General features: G+C 38.6%; 1 protein-coding gene across 3 annotated transcripts in view; it reads left to right on the top strand.

Annotated features, from left to right (window-relative positions):
* Positions 1–3,940: 3,940 nt before the first annotated feature.
* LOC149258676 (uncharacterized) overlaps positions 3,941–22,087 on the top strand; it is a 74,380-nt gene continuing 56,233 nt past the window's right edge. For 2 of the 3 annotated variants that reach the window (XM_089415700.1, XM_089415694.1), the window contains exon 1: positions 3,941–6,680. In XM_089415700.1, coding sequence (XP_089271826.1) covers positions 4,337–6,391 — 2,055 coding nt within the window. In that variant the 5' untranslated portion in view covers positions 3,941–4,336 and the 3' untranslated portion in view covers positions 6,392–6,680. Of the gene's footprint in view, positions 6,681–7,016; positions 7,080–22,087 lie in introns of all 3 variants that reach the window. The other variant, XM_089415687.1, reaches the window with a different exon arrangement.

A 22,087-nucleotide genomic window follows, 5' to 3' on the forward strand; every position in this document is an offset into this window, starting at 1 on the left:
ATCCTTTTTCCTTCTCCTCACATTTCACTTTACTCAATCATTGACTAGCGATGTGGATGATGAAAGGTGAAGGTACTTCCAAATCCCTTCCATTGATATTATGCCTATCCGCTCATAACCATTGTTACTTGTGCTCTCACAAATTTGGAGGTAAGAGAGTGAATATATTTCTTTTTTACTTTCTCTAGTATATGACTTCTACACTCCAAATCTACCTTCTTGCCACACCACTTCATTGGGAAAAGACCAACAGACAATATCCCTCCTCCAATTATATCTTCCTCCTTTTCCATCTCCACCCCCATTTCCTTGTGCATTCCAAGGTGGAATGTGGAGGGTGATGAGGTTAGCTACCCTTCCTTTTGAACTTTTATTCACATCCTACTTCCCACCTCATTGCAAGACATATGATGCACATAACCCACTGATAAAGCATAGGGTGACATGGTGCAATGGGTTAGTAAATCTCTAAAACATGGCCTTTGTTAGTCTCAATGGAACTTGGGCCAACATTTATGGGATCTTGCCTTTCTGGAAGTGATAATGAGGTTTCACTACGATTTAACTGTGTTGAAATAGAGCTTGAATCATAGTATGAATTTTTATTAGGATATAGTGCTAAAGGAGAAGGCTTGGTTATTTTGTGTTGACATTGTAAACACCTTGATCTTACACAATAAAAACTTGTGTTATTTAACTATGTATTGATAATATTTGGATTTCTAGGAGGAGGAGATGAGTGAGAAGAATGGATGGACTTTGGCCTTAGTCTAGGTTGGTTATGTTGCCAATATTTTCCAATTTTAGGGAGATGATTGTTAGGTTTGTTGAACCCTTTCGCCCTCATCATAGACTTTTGAGAGTCAAAGGAGGGAAAATTACGTGTGGCTTCTTACTCTCTAACAACCCTAAAAAATATGGAAATGAAGCCTTCGATCACCTCCCAAAGCAACCCAAAAACTACCCAAGATATTTGGAAAAAATCCCTTAAAGCAAATCCAGATCTTCCTTAAAAACTTAGTCCAAAAGCTCTCCATCTCAATGCTTCAACCAACTCTCCAAATTCGCTCATGAACTTCTTCAAAACAACCCTGAAATATCTCTCCAAAAGCACTCAAGAAACTCAACTCAAAAACTTTAAGAAGCTTAAATGAATAATGTGAGTGAAATGGTGGGGGGTCTATTTACATACCTTTTAATGGGAGCCAAGGTTTGAGTTGGAGGTAAGGCACTCCACAAAAAAGTGTTATTTTTTTTTGAATTTTGTGGTTCCTTAGTTGCGGCACAGGAAACTAACTGATTTGGTGAAAAAAATATATTGGCACTAAATCGGCTTAAAACACTTTAGAGCAATTGGTTAGATTGGTCGGTTACGATAACATTGCCTCAAATAAAGCTAAATATTTTGTGTTGACATTGATATAGTGCTAAAGGAGAAGGCTTGGTTATTTTGTGTTGACATTTTAAACACCTTGATCTTACACAACAAAAACTTGTGCTATTTAACTATGTATTGATAATATTTGGATTTCTAGGGATGAGTGAGAAGAATGGATGGACTTTGGCGTTAGTCTAGGTTGGTTATGTTGCCAACATTTTCCAATTTTAGGGAGATGATTGTTAGGTGTGTTGAACCCTTTGGCCCTCATCATAGACTTTTGAAGTCAAAGGGGGGAAAATTACATGTGCTTCTTACTCTCTAACAACCCTAAAAAATATGGAAATGAAGCCTTCGATCACCTCCAAAAGCAACCCAAAAACTACCCAAGATATTTGGAAAAAATCCCTTAAAGCAAATCCAAATCTTCCTTAAAAACTTAGTCCAAAAGCTCTCCATCTCAATGCTTCAACCAACTCTCCAAATTCGCTCATGGACTTCTTCAAAACAACCCTAAAATATCTCTCTAAAACCACTCAAGAAACTCAATTCAAAAACTTTAAGAAGCTTAAATGAATAATGTGAGTGAAATGGTGGGGGGTCTATTTACATACCTTTTAATGGGAGCCAAGGTTTGAGTTGGAGGTAAGGCACTCCACAAAAAAGTGTTATTTTTTTTTTTGAATTTTGTGGGTCCTTAGTTGCGGCATAGGAAACTAACTGATTTGGTGAAAAAACTATATTGGCACTAAATCGGCTTAAAACACTTTAGAGCAACTGGTTAGATTGGTCGGTTATGATAACATTGCCTCAAATAAAGCTAAATATTAGTGATGGTTAATATTTTAATTTTTTGAATAAACTTTTGTAGAGAAAATGTAAAGGAAATTAGGTAAATATTTTATTAGAGAATTTTCTAATAATAATGATAACAATTAATTAAACAAATAATGAACGACCAATTTAGAATAATTCTTGGTATTTATATGTTAGCATATATATATATATATATATAGATATATTTATTTATTTAAAAATGATATTGAATTTTTTTTATTGTGGCGAGAAGCTCTCTATAGCCTAGTATGGGGAGATGTTCTCACATTAGATGAGATAACGCTACATTAAAAACTAAAAAAATTATTTACATTAAAAATTAACAAGATACAAGTTGTTTTTATTTATTTATAATGTGGTTTATGGTCCTCAAAGATTGGTGACCACTACACCCATGAAATATTTGTACGAGACAGATCTACTCGAAAGGATCACTTCATGTCAGCCCAACCACAGAGCTTGACGCCGAGAGTGTCGAGAGAATTGAACTCGTGACCGCTTAATAATAAAGGTGCTTTAATGACACAAACTCGACCAACTGAGCTAACCCTCGAGACTTAATAAAACATGAGTTGGCTTTAGAGCAAGTTATGCTTTATATTGACATAAATTAATCTTAGCTATGGATCTATCAAGTGTGAGGGGGAATCAAATTTATTGAGGTGCAAATCTCTTTCAGAGAAATTTAATCCCTTTGGATGCTTGATAAATCTGAGGTTAACATGAATTTATACTAGTTAAATTAATTCAAGAAATTTAATTCCTTTGGATGCTTGATAAATCTAAGGTTAACATGAATTTATACTAGTTAAATTAATTCAAGTAATTACACCAATAGGTGTGGTCTATTTCGGAATAGGGCTTCCAAATTTTTTGTTTTGTTTTTAGAATATAAAAATGTATCAATGCCTGTCCCACAAATAACAAGGAGCTAAAGAATTTTGTTATGGAGAAGTTTCGTAAAAGGGTATGAGGAAAAGGAATTCAACCCTACGTGTGATCTACAACAAAAAGAGTTCATTGGAGGTGGAGGGAAAAGGTTCTTATTGCTCAATTAAGGACCAACTCGCATAAACTTCAATGTGAAACTGGATGGTGGAAAAGACCTAAAGAAACTTGGGAGGAATAGGTGTGTACATTTTGCATGTTTGGGGCAGTGGAATCGGAAAAACATTTCATTTTGGAATGTGATGCATGTGAAAAACATGGAACTAATGTTCTCATAGACTATTTTTAGTCTTGTGGACCTTAAAATATCATTTTTTTCCATAGTATATACAATCTAAATGAAATCAAGGGTTTCCAAATCAATTTTTAAAACTTATCTAATTTGTTGCCACTCAACTCCATCTTAATGTTAAAAATTCACAAGTTACATAATTCATAAATATTTTGAAAACTATAAATATTTATTAGCCATTTAAGTTACATGACTAATATAAATAATTTGTTGTAAATTAACACTATGTTAAAAGATAAGGAACCAAACTCTTTTCACTTTGCTAGTTATTTATTTTTTTAAATATATTAAATTAAAATGATATTAAAAATTAAGGAACCAAACTCTTTTCACTTTGCTGAATTATTTATTTATTTAAATAAAATAGAATTAAAATGATCTTCAAAATTAAATGTTTCTATTAAACAAGTTCCGATAAGCTCAAAGTGATCGAGTAATGTAAGTGGTTTGTTTGTATAGATGTGAAATGTCATGTAAAGAGTGAATTATTAAACGCCTGAGCAGGAATGTAATTTTCAATAACTTGGATGATATATGTGGGGTTATCTGGATAGTTTGTTGGTCATGCTAAACAAAAATATACTTGCACCCTTTAGGACCATTTTGCCTCATTGAGAGCAAAAAATGAAAGATGTAGAAGACCAGGGACACTCGCTTAAGGAAGATCATATTCCGAGCTATGGATGTTGGACAGAAAAGAGGTTTAGGGTTTTAGAGTTTCCTGCATTGTTCAAGTCACAAACAGTCCTATTGCTGGGATCGGTTACGGAACAAGGTTTGAGGGTATACGAGGTTTCGTGAAATGAACAATGCAACGGAATGTGTAGAAAGAGATACAGAACATCAAATGTAGAAATGAAGAATCCCTGTGGTTTTGGTTGATGGGCAACAATGCAACTTTGAAAAAACAGCGGGGACACTTGATTGATGCATTTTTATATGTACGTTCATACTCAGCAATAGTTGGATCCCTAGACTTCCATCCTAGAAAGAATCCAGGGAAGCAGAAGAACAATCAAGAAGTGACGGTGATGGAAAGTCCTGAAAACAAAGCCAAAGCTGGACAGGTGTGTAAATCTGGAAAATACTTCTCCCTTTGCAATATTGACGTATCTAAAAACATTTATCACCAGGAAGTTCATATTCAAAATGAACAAAAGCTATGTATGATGACCCACGAAGATAACTCCCAGGTAGAGGGAATTGACATGAACTCAAGCCATCCTCATTCAGATGGGATTGAAAGAAAATTTAATCAAATTATTTCGGACAGTATTCACAGTGATTTAAATTGCCCTGATTCATTGGGGATTGGCAAAAACTCAAGGAGAAAGAGTCCTTCCAAGAGCTGCGATCCTTGTGTTTCAGGCACTGTGATTGAAACTTTAAGTCCCCGTATTCTCTTTAATGCAGCTCAACGGACCCAAAAGCATGCGAAGTCTAAGCCAATTCGCTGCAGTCCTGCAGCTTACACTGACTCAATGAAGGCTCACAGCCGGGCCGGTATGGTCGAAGAAGTAGTGAGGCTGTTCGCAGAAATGAAGGAGAGGCATTGTAAGCCTGATACCTTGTGTTATAATACACTTCTCAATGCCCTTGTAGTTGGAAAACGCCACGCCGATGCCCTCCTCTTCTTCGAGGAGATGACAAGTGATTCGATAGTTCCGAATATTTCTACTTACAATATTCTGATCAAGGCTCACTGCAATGAACAACAACTTGACAGAGCATACAAGCTTCTACAGGATATGTGGAAAAGTCGCTGCACACCGGATGTGACAAGTTATTCGACGCTTATCAATGGTTTCTGTAAGATGGGCAGATTGTCTGAAGGCTACGAGCTACTGAATGAAATGTTGCATAATGGCCATGTCCCCAATGTATATACTTACAGTTCCTTAATGCATGGTCTATGCAATCAAGGGAGAATACTCGAAGCCCATAGGGTTATGGATTTCATGCTGGAGAATGGTTGCACTCCTAACGTCGTCACCTACAATATCTTCATCAGGGGTCTTTGTAAATCTGGCAATCTTTATGAGGCCAAGAGACTTTTGGAGGAATGCACGGTGAAAGGCTGGGCACCTACTGCAGTTACATATAATACCTTAATGGACAGCTTGTGTAAGGCAGGCAAAGTGACTGAGGCATGTCAGCAGTTGAAGATGATGCTAAAGAAGGGAATTTTTCCTACTGTGGTTACTTTAAACGTTCTCATTGATGGTCTCTGCGGGGCAGGGAAAGTATCTGAGGCTAAATATATTTTAGACGAGAGTGCAAAGCAAGGTTGGCAAGATAATGTCGTCAACTACAACACTCTAATCAATGGTTTCTGTAAAGAAGGAAACCTATGTAACGTTCTTCTTCTTTTAGGACAGATGTTGAAAAATGGGATTTCACCAACAACTAGAACATATAATATAATGATTCATAGTCTCTGCAAGGCTGGACAACTATATGAAGCCATGCTTATATTTGATAGGAGGATAGACAGGGACTTTGTAGCCGACCCTGTCACTTATAACACATTGATTAATGGATTTTGTAAAGCACGCAAGCTCTCTGAAGCCTGCCGCGTTTTTTCTAGTATGCTCAAAGAAAATATCTTTCCTGATCTGTTCACTTACACCACTCTAATAGATGGCCTTTGTAAAGAAGGAAACATTTCGAGAGCAAGGAGTCTTTTGCGTCAAATTTTGCAGGATGGTATGTTGCCTGATGTGGCTGCATATACTGCACTAATCAGTGGTCTTTTTAGAGAGGGTGAGCTTGATGAAGGAAAGTATTTATTGGACAAAATGCTGGAGCAGGGCCTGGTTCCTAATATTGCCACCATTGATTCCCTGATTCGCGGATTTTGCAGGAAAGGCTTCTGCAAGGAAGATGGAATGCTTGAGATGTGCCATCTTCTAGATAAAATGTTGGTAAGAAGGTGAACTATGTGGACTACTGTAAGCAGTGGCAAGGTGATTTGGCCATTCTGTTATTGAGTTCAGAGTTGAAGATATTGTGCCAGTTACCTTCTTGTAGGAATCGCTTTAGGACAAAAGAAGGCATGTCTGAACTCTGCACAGGGCATCGTTATAACAGTAAAATTCGTCATAATTAAGAAGGTCTCCTAAGGGAATTTCCAAGTCCTGAAATTCAGCCCTGCTTCTTTCCCTGGTCTAAAATGTGCAGAGGAGCAGTAGAATGATTGGCAGAGCATTTCTTATGCCACCTAAAGTGAGTACCCTAGTTAGCCTTTTTCTTTATTGTGAAATTAAATTTCTCACTGGTTGCTATATATCAAAGTTGTTTAAAAAGTAAATCCCCAGAATTTCCAAATACTCACATCCTGAATTTCTAAAACCTTAGTGACGTAGAACCTTAATTTATAAAACAGATTTCCAAGGTAAAGGTAGCACACAGAATTATGCTTGGCAATTCCCATCCTCAGCGGTCAATGCTGGAAATCTCAGCCTTAATAGGTTTTCTCCCAACCGTGGTATTTATGAATTGTCACAGTCAGCTCAGCCTTTTGCATCTTTGCTGAACTGACTGTGCTGGACTTTAAAACAGGGCTTTGGATGTCAGTGGCAGCCTGGCTTTAGCTGGATTGCATACCATTTAACATTGTTAAAGGTTAGTGCAAAGGGACTGGTATTATCTTAACGCTATTAAGGGAAGGGGAAGCCCATCACAGAATGCTGCCATATATTGAGCTGGTTGTAATATTCAGGGGAATTTTATTGCATAGATATCAAGAAATTGACCCCTGATGCTTGCAATCTTGATGCCTTGTTGCATTGGAATATATAATGCTATTTTTATTTTTCACGAATCCGTGCAAGGGTTGTTTTTTAAGTGGGTTGATTGTGGAGGTTTCCTTTTAAGTTTTTCTTTTGGAAGGAATGAAAAGTTGATTTGAAGGAGTAATTACCTATGTCTGTGTGAAATTGATTTTATGTATTTGTTATTTAATTTTCAGTGATTATGTGATTGATACTAGTCTGAAATTTATTTCTGCATTAATTAAAATTAGCAATTATATGGTTAACTGAGATCATAAAGACTTTAGTCCCTCAGTTTTGGAATTTCTACATTGTATTAGAGCTTGATCTTTGATTGAGATTCCCATGGATTTGCAGTAATAAATTTATTACAGGGAACAATGACTAGGGATTAGAGGGTTTCTGAGTTTTATTTTTAGATTTGAGAGTTTGCATAGTAAATCTCGGAGATGGCATCAACTAACCTTAGGTTTGAGGACAGATTGGATGGTGCCTCAATTTTTTTATGATGGAAAGTGAGGGTTACACTCTTACTAGAAGAGAACGATCTTTGGGATATTGTCAAGTATTTGTGACTTCGCTTACAGATCCACAGTACTTGGTAGATGACAACAAAAGGCAAGTGAAGGCTAAGTAGATGATCTTGGATGCCACAGTAAATCATTTGATCCCTCATGTATCTGAGAAGAAGACAATGGAGGAGATGTTTGATGCTCTTGTTTGCCTTTACCAAAGTCAGAACATAAACAGGAAGATGATATTGTGGAACAAACATAGATCCATAATGATGACTAGATCATACACTTTCAATAGTTACATTATGCAGATTAGACAGATTCGTAATCAACTTGTAGCAGTTGAGGAGAAGGTTGAAGATATAGAGCTAGTGAACGTGGCACTAAATGGATTCCCAACGTCATAGGAATCATTTGCGAATAGTTCTGCATTTAGGAAAACTTTCTAACTTTGAGAGGCTTTGGGATGATTGTATTTAGGAGACTAGGATGGAGTCAAAGGCCAACAAGAAGGATGGCGAAGAGAACCTAGCTCTATTGAGTCAGTCAAATAAAGATAGAGGTAAAGGACTTGACAAGGGTAAGGGAAAGAGTTAGGAGTTAACTTCACAGTCAAGAAAGGACTTTGTGAAAATTCTATTGCAGTTACTGGTCATTAATCTTCTATCTGTGCAGATTATTTGTCTTCTCGAAATTAAATCATGACAAATACTGAAAATAACACAACTTCAATTTCACAAATAAATAATCACAGGAACTGAGAAAATATCACACACATAAATTAGACACCGGTATTTTGAGACAAATTGTCCCTAGAAAAAACCCTGAAGGGAAACCCGGTTCTATAGATTAGGGATTTAATATTTCTTCCGGAATTCTGTAATTGAAATTTACATCAACTGTTTTCTGTGTAACAACAAACCTTTGGCAAATTAATTTCTTCACTTCTGCAAGCTGACTCGAACTCCTGGAAGCAACTCGGCCCCTCTAAATCAATTCAGCCTCTCTTTATGACCCTGAATCGGTCCAATTAGTGTGTTCCAACAAATAACTTGGCCTCGCTGGAAACTCGGACCCATGGGGAAAATAACTCAGCCTCCACTGGAATTTCGTCCTTCATTGGAAAACTCGACTTCTCTTGTGCAAATCGATCCCACTGGCAAATTTGCACTTGCTTTGGCAACTCAGTCTCTGAGAAACAATTCACACTGGCTGGAGAAACTCGACTTCTGCAGATAAATCGATCTCCCTCTGTCGCTGAGAATTTGGAAATCGTTGTGAAGAATCCTTCTCCGACAAGTCGATCTCAATCACTGTTGATCCCTACTGCTGGTGTCTCCCACATTGTCACTATGCCCTTGCTGTCATTGCAAAGCTATTATTCGGATGATCTTCAAAAGCCCTATGGATCTCCTCTTTTAATCTCTTGTTAACGAATCAACGACCACGATCTAACTACAATCTATGGCTAAGATCATATCGACTTCTAAAAATAACTTTTCTAGAAGTCTCTAGAGCAAAATCGATTTGTCTTCATTAATCCTAATTAATTAACCCATTTCCTTTTTTTTTTTGATCCAGTAAGAGTGGAGCCTTCCATTAATCGAGAAAAAAATACATAATGTACATTTTTTTTTAAAAGGGGTCAAGAATAGCATCACCAGCTCTGTGAACACTCAAGAGACAGCTGGGTTGACACAACCCCGTACCTAACTCAAACAAAACTACAAAAGGACTGACTCTCAAACTACCAATGATCTGCCCATCCTCAAAGCATCGCTCTGGAAAACTAGCGCATAGGATACCTGCCTTCCTAACCCGAAAGAGAAATTTAAAAGGTTCTAAAGTTCTTTCGGGTCCGCTAAAAGACTTAAGTCTTGAGCATCAAAGAACCCGAAAGCCCTTGATGACGAGGGCCCACAGATCCTACGACCCACAATGCAACAGTATGTGACTAAAAAACAAGCCTTAACCTGTGGTTGACTTAGCAACCCGAAAACCGAGCGATCCAGCCCTCGAAGATCCGACAGTCATAATCTGATTTCGGGTCATCAACTTGCCCACTCCTTAATTTTTCTTACGGACCCAATGAGAAACCAAAACCGCCGTTCTATAATTTTTCGGGTCTGTTTGAGGATTAACCTTCGATTATCTTTATGACCCGAATACCGTGCGATCCAGCCCTCGTTGATCTGACGATCTTGAGCTGATTTCGGGCCGGCAACATGCCCACTCTTTATTTTTCCATTCGGACCCGATGAGTAGCATAAACCGCCGCTCTAAAGTTTTTTGGGTCCGTTTGAAGGTTTATCCTACGTGCAGTTATCCGCCCAAAATCCGTAGGATGCTGGAGTTCACTGCAATCTTTGGTTGGCTGCCTATCAACCTGCCCGCTATTTACCCCTTGCTTCTTCCCTGTGATTGGTTCACTTTCTATTGTTTCCATTGGTCTATTTACTGCTTATCTTTCATAAATTGAAAATATTCCCTGTCTTCGATCGCCTGTCTGTGACAGTCCTCGTGCAAATTCCCTGAGGGTGTCGACTCCCAAGCATATCTTCTGTTATTTCTTGTACAGAGCACTCCTTCATTCGCCAGATGATTCACTAACCTGTTGGTTGTTTTGCGCACGTGAACAAATCTGAGTGTTCTCAGGTGGGATTGTATATGTTGATAGACCTACAATAACTGCCGGTGATTTGATACTTTTTCTGGTGCTGTGCCGTTGCCTATCTTTTTGACTGAATTAATTATCAATTCAGAGTCTGCTTCTATGATGGCATTGTGTAAATTGGAGTTAATCAAGATTTCTAGGCATTGCTCTAAGGCCATGAGTTCCGCCATATTATTAGTGGCCTTCCCTAAATGACTATGAAAGATGACTTTTATGTATCCTTGACTCCGCCATAACCAGCCACCCCAGGGTTTCCCTTAGAGGCTCCATCTATATTAAATTTCAAAAAGCCATGAGGAGGCGGTTGCCAGAAGTCCTTCCCCGTTGTTGTATGTCTTATGATCTTGCTTATGCCCTAGGGGATAGGCAACTGGAGACCCAAATGAAAGAGTATATGAGCATCTTGGTTTAGAGGAGGGTTCTCGGGGGGTTTCTTTAGAAGGGTGCTCACAGTTTCTTTGAGTTGTCTTATAATCTGAGCTATGATGCTCTGGGTTGAGCCAATTCTGTTCTTGAAAATCCTATTGTTGCGTTCTTTCCAGACATCCCAGATCAAAAAACCTGGTACCAGAGTCCAGGCTTTGTTGATTATTTCATTTTCTGAGAAGTCTTTCCTCCAGTTCTTCAAAGTGCCAGTGATGCTGAATTCGTCCCTGTCAGTTTGCCTGAAGATTGAGGCTACCCAATTCCACAAGGTAGAGGTGAATGGGCAGAGGTTGAGTAGGTGATCCATCGTTTCTTCTTGTAGACCACATAATTGGCATCTAGATGGACCAGCTAAACCTCTTTTTCTAAGATTTTCCCAAGTCAGAATTTTTTTATGTTGCACCAACCACATGAACAATTTGATTTTCATCCAGTGTGGGTTCTGCCATAGGTCCTTCCATATCTTATCAGGGTTTGGAAAGTCAAGCCCAATGGCAATTCTTTTGGCTTCTTTGAGGTTGAAGTTTCCTTCGTTGTTTCTTCCCCATCTTAGTTGGTCAGACGATGTTGAAGTCAAAATCTTTCTCTGTTCCAAGATCACTGCAAGAGCTTCTGCCTGGGCCTTCAAAGGGGTCTCTTCACTATATACTAGGTCCTTCCATGTTCTCCATTTGCCCTTGTTCCTTGTCTGATCCCAGAAGTCACTTACCCTGAGTAAACCTTTATTGTCAGTGTCATTCTTGAGAATGGCTAGTTCTTCTCTACACAGGTTAGGTTCCTGCTGCCAGTTATCCTCCCAAAACCAAGCTATGTTTCCATCTCTGATCTCCCAGAAACTATGCTTCTGAACTATGGCTCTATTCTCCCAAGCATTGTTCCAAATGTGGGAGCCCTTGATGAGCCCAGTCATTCAAATATGATCCCTTTCTTGCCAATTATTTGCATACTTTTGTTTCCAGAGCTTGGCCCAAGGGGTTCTCGTTTCCTTTAGCCATCTCCACCAAAGTTTTGCCCCCAAAACTTTGCTTAGGGTTTCCGGGTCATGAAGTCCCAAACCTCCATGGGTCTTGGGTTTACAAAGCTTTTCCCAAGCTACCAAAGCCCATTTCTTTTTCTCTTCCCCTTTGCCCCAAAGAAAATCTCTTTGGATGTTCTTGATGTGTTGTAAAACTCCTTTAGGAGCAGGAAGAGCTGAAAACATGAAGATGGGAATAGTTTGCAGGACAACCTTTGTAAGCACTAGTTGTCTTGCTAAATTCAAAGATCTGCTTGTCCATTTCCTAATTTTGTCCTACAGTTTATTAGTCACTGGCTCCCAAACTTCCTTGCTCAGAGGTTTGTCAGTGAGAGGTATTCCCAGATATTTGGAGGGAAGTTGATCTCTTTGAAAGCCGAGAATTCTGGAGAGGTTTCTCTGAATAGCAATGTCAGTATTAAAAAAGAAAATTTTTGATTTGGTGAGGCTTACCTCTGTACCAGTGGCCATAGCAAAATCATTCAGGATTTGTTTGAAAGCTTTAGCTTCCTTGACCGTGGGTGTACCTTGCAGCATGGTGTCATCCACAAATTGTTGATGAGTCAAGGTATCCCCATTCAGGGTTAGTTTGAGACCTTGGATTCTTCCTTCCGCATTGGCTGATTTGATCGCTTTGCCTAATCCTTCCATCATGAGAATAAAGAGGAAGGGGGAGAGCGGATCTCCTTGTCTGAGGCCTCTCGAAGGCCTAAAGGTTCTGGATGGAGAGCCATTAAGTAGGATTGAAAAACTAGCTGTGGTAACAAGGGCCATTACCCATCTTATCCAATTGTGGTCGAAGCCATACGCTTTTAGTACTTCCCTGATGTACGACCAACTTAGCTTGTCATAAGCTTTCGCTAGGTCAAGCTGTATGATCATACCCGCTTGCTTATTGCTCTTAAGAGAATGTACCACCTCATGAGCTTGAATGATGTTATTTAGAATTTGCCTTCCTTCCACATATCCAGTTTGCTCTTCAGACACAAGAGTTGGAAGAAGGGGCTTAAGTCTGTTTGGAATTACTTTAGAAATAATTTTGTACACCACATTGCATAAAGCTATGGGTTTGAACTTTGAATCTATCTGGTGTCATAGCTTTTTCCTGCTTTGGAATCAAAGCTATGAAAGATGCATTGAGTGCCCTCAAAACTGTTTTGGATCTTCTTGAGTCCTCCACAACATCAAGGATATCTTGTTTGACTATTTCCTAGCATGCTTTGAAGAAGTCTACATTGAACCCATCCGGGCCTGGAGCTTTCCCATTTTGCATCTCTTTGATTACTTCATTGACCTCCTCTTCAGTCACTGGCTTGTTAAGAATCAAGATTGTAATTGTCTTCCCTGGTTACAAGTTTTGGAATGTACTGTGTGAAGTTGTTGATAAATCGTGATCTGTCTAAGAGAGGCTCCTTTGCTATGCTTTGGAAATGTTGTACTAGAGCCGATTCCATTTCTTTGTGGGTGCTGAGCTCTTTCCCTCGAGTATCTTTGATTTTTGAAATCCTGTTATGTGCCTTGTGATCCATGATTGACTTGTGAAAAAACTTTGTATTTCTTTCCCCTTTTTTAATCCATTGCACTCTCGATTTCTGTCTCCAGAATATCTCCTCTTGCTGGCATTTGTTTTCCCATTCCTATTGAAGAGAGTCAGCTTGCATTTTCCTTTCCTCGGTAAAGCCATCTATGATGAGGATTTGATTAATTCCCTGTAGTTTCTGTTCAACTTCTCTTTTGGCTTTGAAAATATTGCCAAACTCATTTTTGTTCCATTCTTTAAGCCTGAGTTTGATGTGTTTCAGTCTCTGTTGTAGTAGGAACATCTTCGTGCCTTGAACAGGCATGTCTTCCACCCACCATTTTCCAATATTACTGATGAAGTCAGGGTGAGTGAGCCAGACATTTTCAAACCTGAAAGGTCTATTCCTCAGAGTGCCTATAAAAGAAGCTTCAAGCTGGATAGGCCAATGATCCGAGCCTCCAAAAGGAAGGATTAATGCAGTCAAGTCAAGGCCAGTGAGAAGGAGGTCCTCTGAGATTATGAATCTGTCTAGTTTAGAGGCAACTTGAGAAGCCCCTCCCCTCTTATTGTTCCAGGTGAAGGTACCATTTATTGTCTCCGTATCCACTAGCCTCATGTCGTTTAGGAAGTTCTGGAAGGCAATGGAGTCTCTGCCTAGTATTCTGGTCCCACCTTTTTTTTTTCTTTCTCTGTAAGAGATTTGATCATATTAAAGTCCCCTCCCAGAATCCAGGGCATAACAAGATGTCTCTCTCTTAGCTCCTCCAGTGAGGTGAGAAGCCTGAGTTTGTCTTCAAGTTTTTGAGGACCATAGACATTTGTGATCATATAGAGTTCCTTGTCACCCAAAGGTTGGATCACCATCGAAAGGTAGCATCCAGGATTCCAAAGAGTGAGAATCCCTCCTGCTGTGTTGTTTGCTTTAACTTCTAGATACTCATACTTAATGAGCCATTTGCTATGTATCTCTCTGATTTTATCTATTGAACATTTTGTTTCCTGGATAAACACCATATCTGGTTTTTCTTCTTTTATTCTATTGCTAAGATTTCTTTGTTTTCTTTTACTTCCTAGACCCCTAATGTTCTAGGTTGTGAGCTTCATTATGAAAGGTTTGTAAATGAGTAACTGGTAAGATCTTTCATCTTGCCTGAGTTAATCATGAGTTTCCCACACTCTGTCAGCAGCTCATTCTATCTCTTCCTTCCTCTTTTCTTGCCTGGGTTCTTGGAAGAGTGTCCTGATGTTACCTCCATCGGTTTTACCCCTCTATTTTCCTGGCTATCATGGTTCCTTTTGACTCCAGAACCCTTTGCTTGAGATCTCCAGAGGAAGAGTTGTTGCACTTTGTCAAACTCCTCTTGTGGTAGAGAATCAACCCCTTTGGTGGTTCCTTGCTCCAGGAACTTTTCTAGATCGAGATTCTCCCTCTCAAGAATCTCCTGTAGTTCGTGGTCCTCCGTACCAACTTCACTTGGGGTCATCTCATGGTCCCTGCCAAGTTCCATAGTGCTTGGCAAATCCTCCTTTAGTTTGTTGTTCTCAGGTATATCCTCCATGCTAGCATCTTTTTCCTTCTCTGCAGGATTATCCTCTGATGCCTGGTTCGTTCCATTGTTCCCACCTTCTTCTTCTAAAATCTTGAAACTGTTATGACTTGGTTGCTTATCCTCGTTAGTTTTCTTTTGGTACTTTGGTTGTAGAGTAGAAGAATTGATCCATCATAGGGGTTACTAAGGCCATGATGCATGACTAGAACTTATTGACCTTTCTTTGGGTAGAGGCATGCAACACAATAGTCTATTGCCAAATCTGATGTCTCTCACATGACCTTGGAGGACAAGATGTTAGAGGAGGCATTCATTAGTGTGAAGCTAGATGTGAATCATTTCTACATCTTTGGATATTCAGTCTATATCCATGTACTAGTAGAGAAGAGACCAAGTTGGATTTCTCTAGTAGGAAGGGTTTATTTCTGGGTTATAGTGAGACTTGAAAGGCTTATAAGGTCTATTTTCCAGAGCAAAGAAAGACAGTTGTGAATTAGGATGTAAATTTTGAGAAGGCCTTTGCAATTAGGAAGTTCCATTCATAAGCCTTTTGTAGTGATAGAGGATGAGGAGCAAGGGTCACTAGTGACTTCCAGGGTAGTGCTACAACCTTCTGGTGAAGAAGGGGAGATAGGAGCCCCTTTTACTTTAGTAGGAGACCTTGACGGCTCACTTAGACATTGAGGGATGCTCAAGAGCATGTTGAGGCTCCTAGGAGCACGCTTAGAGGGAGCAAACCTTTGAAGAAGTTTTCAGATCATATGGCATTGATAATCAACATTTTAGATTCCAAGCTTTCCAGCTCTGAGGAGGTAGTAGACTAGTAGGTATGGCAGGATACCATGGTGGAGGAGTACACCTCCATCACAAAGAGTGATGTTTGGGACATAGTGCTAAGATTGGAAGCTAGTTGTGAATTCTAGGCGGCTTTACAAAATCAAGCATGTTGCAAATGGAACTTTGAGAAGTTGAAAGCAAGGTTTGTGGCAAGAGGGTTCTCCTAAAGATAGGTAGATAAGGAGATATTTGCTCCAGTTTCCAGGTACACTTCCATTAGAGCAATTAGGTTCTTGGTTTCATTTATGGGATGGATGTGAAGATTGTTTTACATAATGAGATCATTGAGGAAAAAGTGTACATAGAGCAACCTTATGGCTTTGGGGTAAATTTGAAGGAATCCCATGTGTGTTTGACTTGAGAAATCCATGTATGAATCAAGCAGGCACCAACAACATGGTATTCCAAGATTGATGGATATCTACAAAGTATGGAATCCACAAAAGTGAAGCATATTTTAACGTATATTACATATTTGTTAAGACTAATTTGCTTATTTTGGTGCTATATGTAGATGGCTTATGTTTGTTAGGTATAGAGAATCTCATTGCAATGTGCAAAGCAAACATGGTGGCTATGTTCGAGATGAAGGACATCGATATGATTCATTACTTGAGAGGGCTTGGAGGTTTGGTAGAGAGTATGCAACTTAGATCCTGAAGAGGTTTCTAATGGAGGATTACAAATCTATTGCCACACTCATGATCACTAATTTGAAGAAGGTGACAACTTTAGATTTAGAGTTGATGGATCCCATTTTCTATAGGCAATAGATAGGTTCTTTGATGTATTTGGTCAACACCAAGTTAGATATATTGAACACCTTGATTTAGTTCATGGTGGAGCGAAGGTAGGAGCATTAGATAGCAGCAAAACATATGCATAGGTATTTGAGGAGCACAATGGAGTATGGTTTGATATATCTTGGAGATGTTAAAGTGAAGTTGTAGGGGTATTCAAAGTCAGATTGGGTAGGCAGTGTAGCGAACAGGAAGAGCACCTTAGGGTGCCGCTTTAGCTTGGCATTAACAATGATATCATTGCTTAGCAGGATAAATATATTTTTGTAGCACTTAGCTTAGCAGAGGTAGAGTACATGGCAATTAATCTTGCCAGTTGTGATAACATCTCACTATGTAAGTTACTTGCAAGATTGTTTGATCAAGAGTTGGATCCTGTAGTCATTCACTGTGATATTTAGAGCTGTATCAATGTTTCATAACCGGTTGACACATAGAGAGATTGTATATCACTTCATACAAGATGGGTTCATAAGGGAGTAGTGGAGCTCTAAGATATTCCTATGAATTAAAAATAGCTGGTATTATAACCAAGCCCTTAAAATGGAAGTTTGAGGCATTCAAAGATAGATTTAGATTGGTGCATAGTTCTTTTCTCACTAAGAGGCAGTGTGGACAATTATAGCGTGGATAGGAACTTCCACACAAATTTAGTGTGAAAGTGTGAGGAGTAGTTTGAGATATTTTGATAAGGTAATTCTATTTTGTAATTCACTTAGGTAAGAAAAAGTAAAAGTCTTATATTTAATTGTTAAATCTAAAAAAATGAATCTTGTGCATGCATGAATTAGACTAGGAGTAAATTGAAAAATAGCTTAGGGTTTTGGTCTCAACTAGAAGTATAAAAATAGGTCAAGATAGAGGTTTTCATGCACACTTGAGCAAGTGAGCAAGCAATCAAGAGAGAGGGGTGGGGGTGCGGGGGTTTAGGCAAAGGTGAATCTAGGCAACTTTTTTGTAGGTTGCAATATAGATTCATACCATCGGACAACACAACCAGTCTAGTTGTTCAAACATTTTAATATAGTCATAAGAACAAATTGAATGGGCATCCACACAGTGTGTGCGGATAGATCATATAGTATGTATAGTCGATCATATAGCCCATACAACTATACAATAGCTATATTCTCTTAGTAGGTTGTTTTACTTAGTTCGAGGTGATTTTTGGTATTTGTGAAATGCTATTTTTTTAGTTGTCAACTTGTGGAGTTTTCCTTGTAAGTTTTTTCAAAGGAATGAAAAGTTGATTTGAAGGAGTAACTGCCTATGTACGTGTAAAATTGTTTGTATGCTTCTACTATTTAATTTCTAACTATTGTGTGATTGATGCTATGGTTTGAAATTTATTTTTTCATTAATTAAATTCAATAATTATTTTGTTATTTGAGAACAAGGACTTTAGTCACTTATGTTTGGAATTTCTACAATACTTAACAATTGCAATAGGTTTTGTTGATGAAATGCCACATATATGCCCGTAAATTTGTGATTTTATTAACATATTAGAATAATTTGGTTCTTATTTGGGTTATGACATTTTATCACAATTTTTACCTTTAGGCTTTGACAAACTACATGATCCATTTATGTTCCAAATATCTCTTTTGTTAGTTACACAAGGTCCAAATCATACTACAAGAGTCATTGCCATTGCAAATTCTAGATTTTGACAATTTTTGCATTGCAATTTTGTAGAGGAAAAATAGTCTCATTTGGGATAGTTTTTTTGTTAGGGCATACAAAGACTTGTTACCCCTCTTCTAGCATAGGTACATATGAGCACTTTCATTTTTTGGTAGCACCATTGTAAGCCTATGGAATGCAAATCTAAAGCTATGTATTTGCAATTTTGCCCTATTGGATGTTTTATGTGAAAGTGTGTCCTAGTTCCCTAGAAGTGTGGACAATCATGGTTGGTCTTCTTAGCTTCATTTCCATGTTGCTTGGTTTTATGGCATTGCTGACATCAATGTTCTCGGAATTGAACCGAAAACTAGTCAAAATTGGACCGGAATCGGTAAAAAAACGGTAAACCAGACCAAAAAACTGGTCGACCAAAAACACATAAAATATTCAAATTTTAAAGAAAAACATATATATTCATGTGCATTGATATGAATCCAAACCATTTATGCACAAATAAGCAAAAGTTCTTATTTATATAATATGTAAGGATGTGTTGGAAAATCATAGTTATATTAGGATTTGATTCTCCTTTCTTGATAATTACTTGTGAATGTGTTGGTTTCTTTTACTTCTTTATTATCTTATCTTTCATCAAGTAATTACCATATTATGTGTGTATGAAGATCACAAAACAAGAGACACAAGATATAGACACTATGCCAGGGCAAAACACCCTCAAGGGGAAAACCCAGTCAAGATAATTCTTCCTTTCAATAGTATTATTTGCGACTCTTCACCCCAAACCAAGACGAGACCTTCCCTCCACACCAAGTCACCCTTCCAGCAGCTTCGACTAGGCAGCAGCTTCCAGCAACAGGCAGCTTCCGACAATAATGAAACTTAGGAGACTTCGATCTCCCAACCCAGACCACGAAACAAAGAGTGAGAGGCACCAAAATTTTGAATTTTCCTTTCTCCTTAGACTTCCCCAAACTCGCATACGCTTCGGCTTCCCGGCAACAAACTTCGCACTCTTTCCCAACTATAAGAGAACTTCTTACTTTTTCCCAGCTACAAGAGATATCGAACTTGTGTGAGAGAATGATGCAACCAGTGTTGCGGGGGAGCTTCCCCCCCGATCCCGCTCCCAATCTGCGCTCTGGGCGGGAGCGCGCTCGTCGAATTTTATTTTATTTATTTTAGTTTATTTTTTATTTTTTTACGTTGTTCTTTCTTTCGTTGTTTGTTTGTTTTGTTTAATTTTTATTTTCTTGTTTGTTTGTTTGTTGTTTAAATATGTTTTTTCTGTTTCTTCTATCTATGTTTGTGTTCGCTCCCTGCCAAATGTTGGATCGAACTCGGGAGCGTCGCTCCCATCGCTCCCGGAACGATTTTTATAGCCCGGGAGCGGTCGCTCCCGAGCTATAAAAAACTCTCTCGGCGGCGAAAAAAACAGGCGGAAATTTCGCGCGGGAAAAAAGAAGGCGCAGTAAGGAAAAAAAGGGAGGGAAGGGAGCAAAGGGAGGGAGGGAATATAAATAAACCCTCCCTCCAATCAATTCATTATTTTAGAATTTGTGAGTGAGAGTGAGTGCGAGCAAGAGAGAGCAAGAGAGAGTGAGGGGCAAGAGAGAGCAAGTGAGAGTGAGAGCAAGGAGCAAGGAGTAAGGAGAGATTGGAGGCCAAAGAGGTAGGCTCTATTCTAGCATTTTTTTTTAATGTTCATTACTAAATAAATAAATAAATTCTTTTCTCCCATGGACCCATTCCCATTCCATTTTTTTTCAGATTCAAAACTTCGAATTTCAAACATCATGGTTATATTTCTTGGCATTTTTTCTTCTTGGTTCCTTTTTGGTTATTATGGTGTTCGAGAGTAGAAAAAGGAGGGTTGAAAATGAAGAAGGGGATGAAGAAGTGGGTCATAGTGGATTTGATGAAAACTCCGGAGAGGAGGAGTTGGAAGAGAGTGAACATGAGTCTCAAAAGATTAAACATGACCAAACTCCATTGTGGAAATATGTTAATAGGCCTGAAGCAGGGAAAGGGGGTGGAACCACTAAATTTCATTGCCTCCATTGCAACAATAATCACATAGGTTCATACACCCATGCCAGAAAGCACCTCTGCGGGAAAAGGCTTTGGGATGGAGATAAACAAATAGGAATCAAAACTTGTACAGGTGTGTCAGCAGCAGATAAAGCCAAATACGTAAGGGAAGAGGAGGAAGCCCAATGCAAATCTAAAAAATCAAAGGGTTTTTTTGAACCAAGCTCACAATCACATGCACAAAGAACTCCTTCAGCATCCTCCCAAGGCAGTGGATATGCAGGCACAGGGTCACCAAGTTTAAGGCGTAGAAGCATATCAGATTTCCTTGATAAAGGGTGTAGGAATGATGTGGATTCAAAAGTTTACAGGTTTCTCTATGCATGTGGGATACCATTCAATGTTCTTCGCTCACCTTATTGGCATGAAATGGTTTTTGCCATAAATGATGCCCCTAAAGGATATAAGAGCCTTGGGTATGACAAGGCTAGAATCGTTGGACTTGATCATGAAAAAGCAAAAATATCACATTCTTTGAATCAATGTTTTAAAAAACAGCCGAATCGAATCTGAAACGATCGAGTTGATTCGAATTGTTGGGATTTTTTTTGACCCGACAGAAAAAACGGAATGGGAGGCCGAGTCATGACTGACTCGGCCGAGTCAATGAATGCGGCCTGTAACCCCAAAAAAATGCGATTTGTCATATTTTTTTTTTAAATTTTTAACTGTTAGCCGAGTGTTGGGGACTCCAAGGTGTTTTCTAAATTAGTTAAATGCTATTTGGGGTCCATTCCCCTCTCCTAGTATTGATATGCTATTCAAATTTCATGGTAATGTTAAATTCTTAAAGTAAAAGTGACATTCTCCTTAATATTCATTTTCATCCTTTTACTTAAATTTTTAACATTACCATGAAATGACTCAGAATGTTTGAGAGTGGTTTCGGCCTCATTGGATTTCATATGGAGAAAGTAGAATTTTAGATTTCATTCAAAATCCAGCAGACTTGTCAGTTTTTTCAGGATTTTAGGATTGGAGGATTGCAATGTTTCCATTGAATTTTGTCATGTATTAGGGTATGGAACTCGTATTTAATCAAGAGCACCAATCCCTCTATGTACCTTGATGTTAGTGACATTGGTTGTCGAACTCCTCTGGGATTCGCTCCCAAACCAGGAGCTTCTGAAAATGTCGCTCCCGCTCCCGTTTTCGCTCTCGTTCCCCACTTTAGCTGTCGCTCCCAAGTAACACTGAGCCAGATGATGTTGGCAACTCTAGCAGTAGCTAGTAGTACTGGTCACATACTTTTGTTGTAGAGGCCATTTATAGCCTCCTTGGTTATGTGTTTTTGTTTTGATCTCTATATCATCATCGTGTATGTATTGGACAATGCATTGGGTGCCATTTTGATATAATGGATATATTCATGAGCCTACTTTGATCATATGTTGTCTTCTATCTATATTCTAATGCTGTGTGTTTGGAAACATGAATGAAAATCTTTAAAATTATGTGTTTTTATAAAAAATAAATATTTAATGTATTTTTTACAACGACTGAGTCATTGAAATTGAGCCGACTGAGTCGATACCGAGTCGGAGTCGGAGTCGGAGTTTTAAAACATTGCTTTGAATAGAATGACAAGTTCTTGGACTGACCATGGGGTGTCCATTGTATCTGATGGATGGACAAATGTAAAAGGCAAGCCATTGATAAGTGGTCTTGCTGTGTCTGTTAGTGGTGCCATCTTTCTTTCAGCATATGATTACTCAGACAAGTTTAAGGCCAACATCAACATTGCAGAGCCATTACTTGAAACAATTGACTGTATTGGGCCAT

Source organism: Pinus tabuliformis, chromosome 6 (assembly GCF_031772625.1).
Source record: "Pinus tabuliformis cultivar Carrire ecotype Pingquan chromosome 6, CPIR1, whole genome shotgun sequence".
NCBI classification, from domain to species: Eukaryota; Viridiplantae; Streptophyta; class Pinopsida; order Pinales; family Pinaceae; genus Pinus; species Pinus tabuliformis.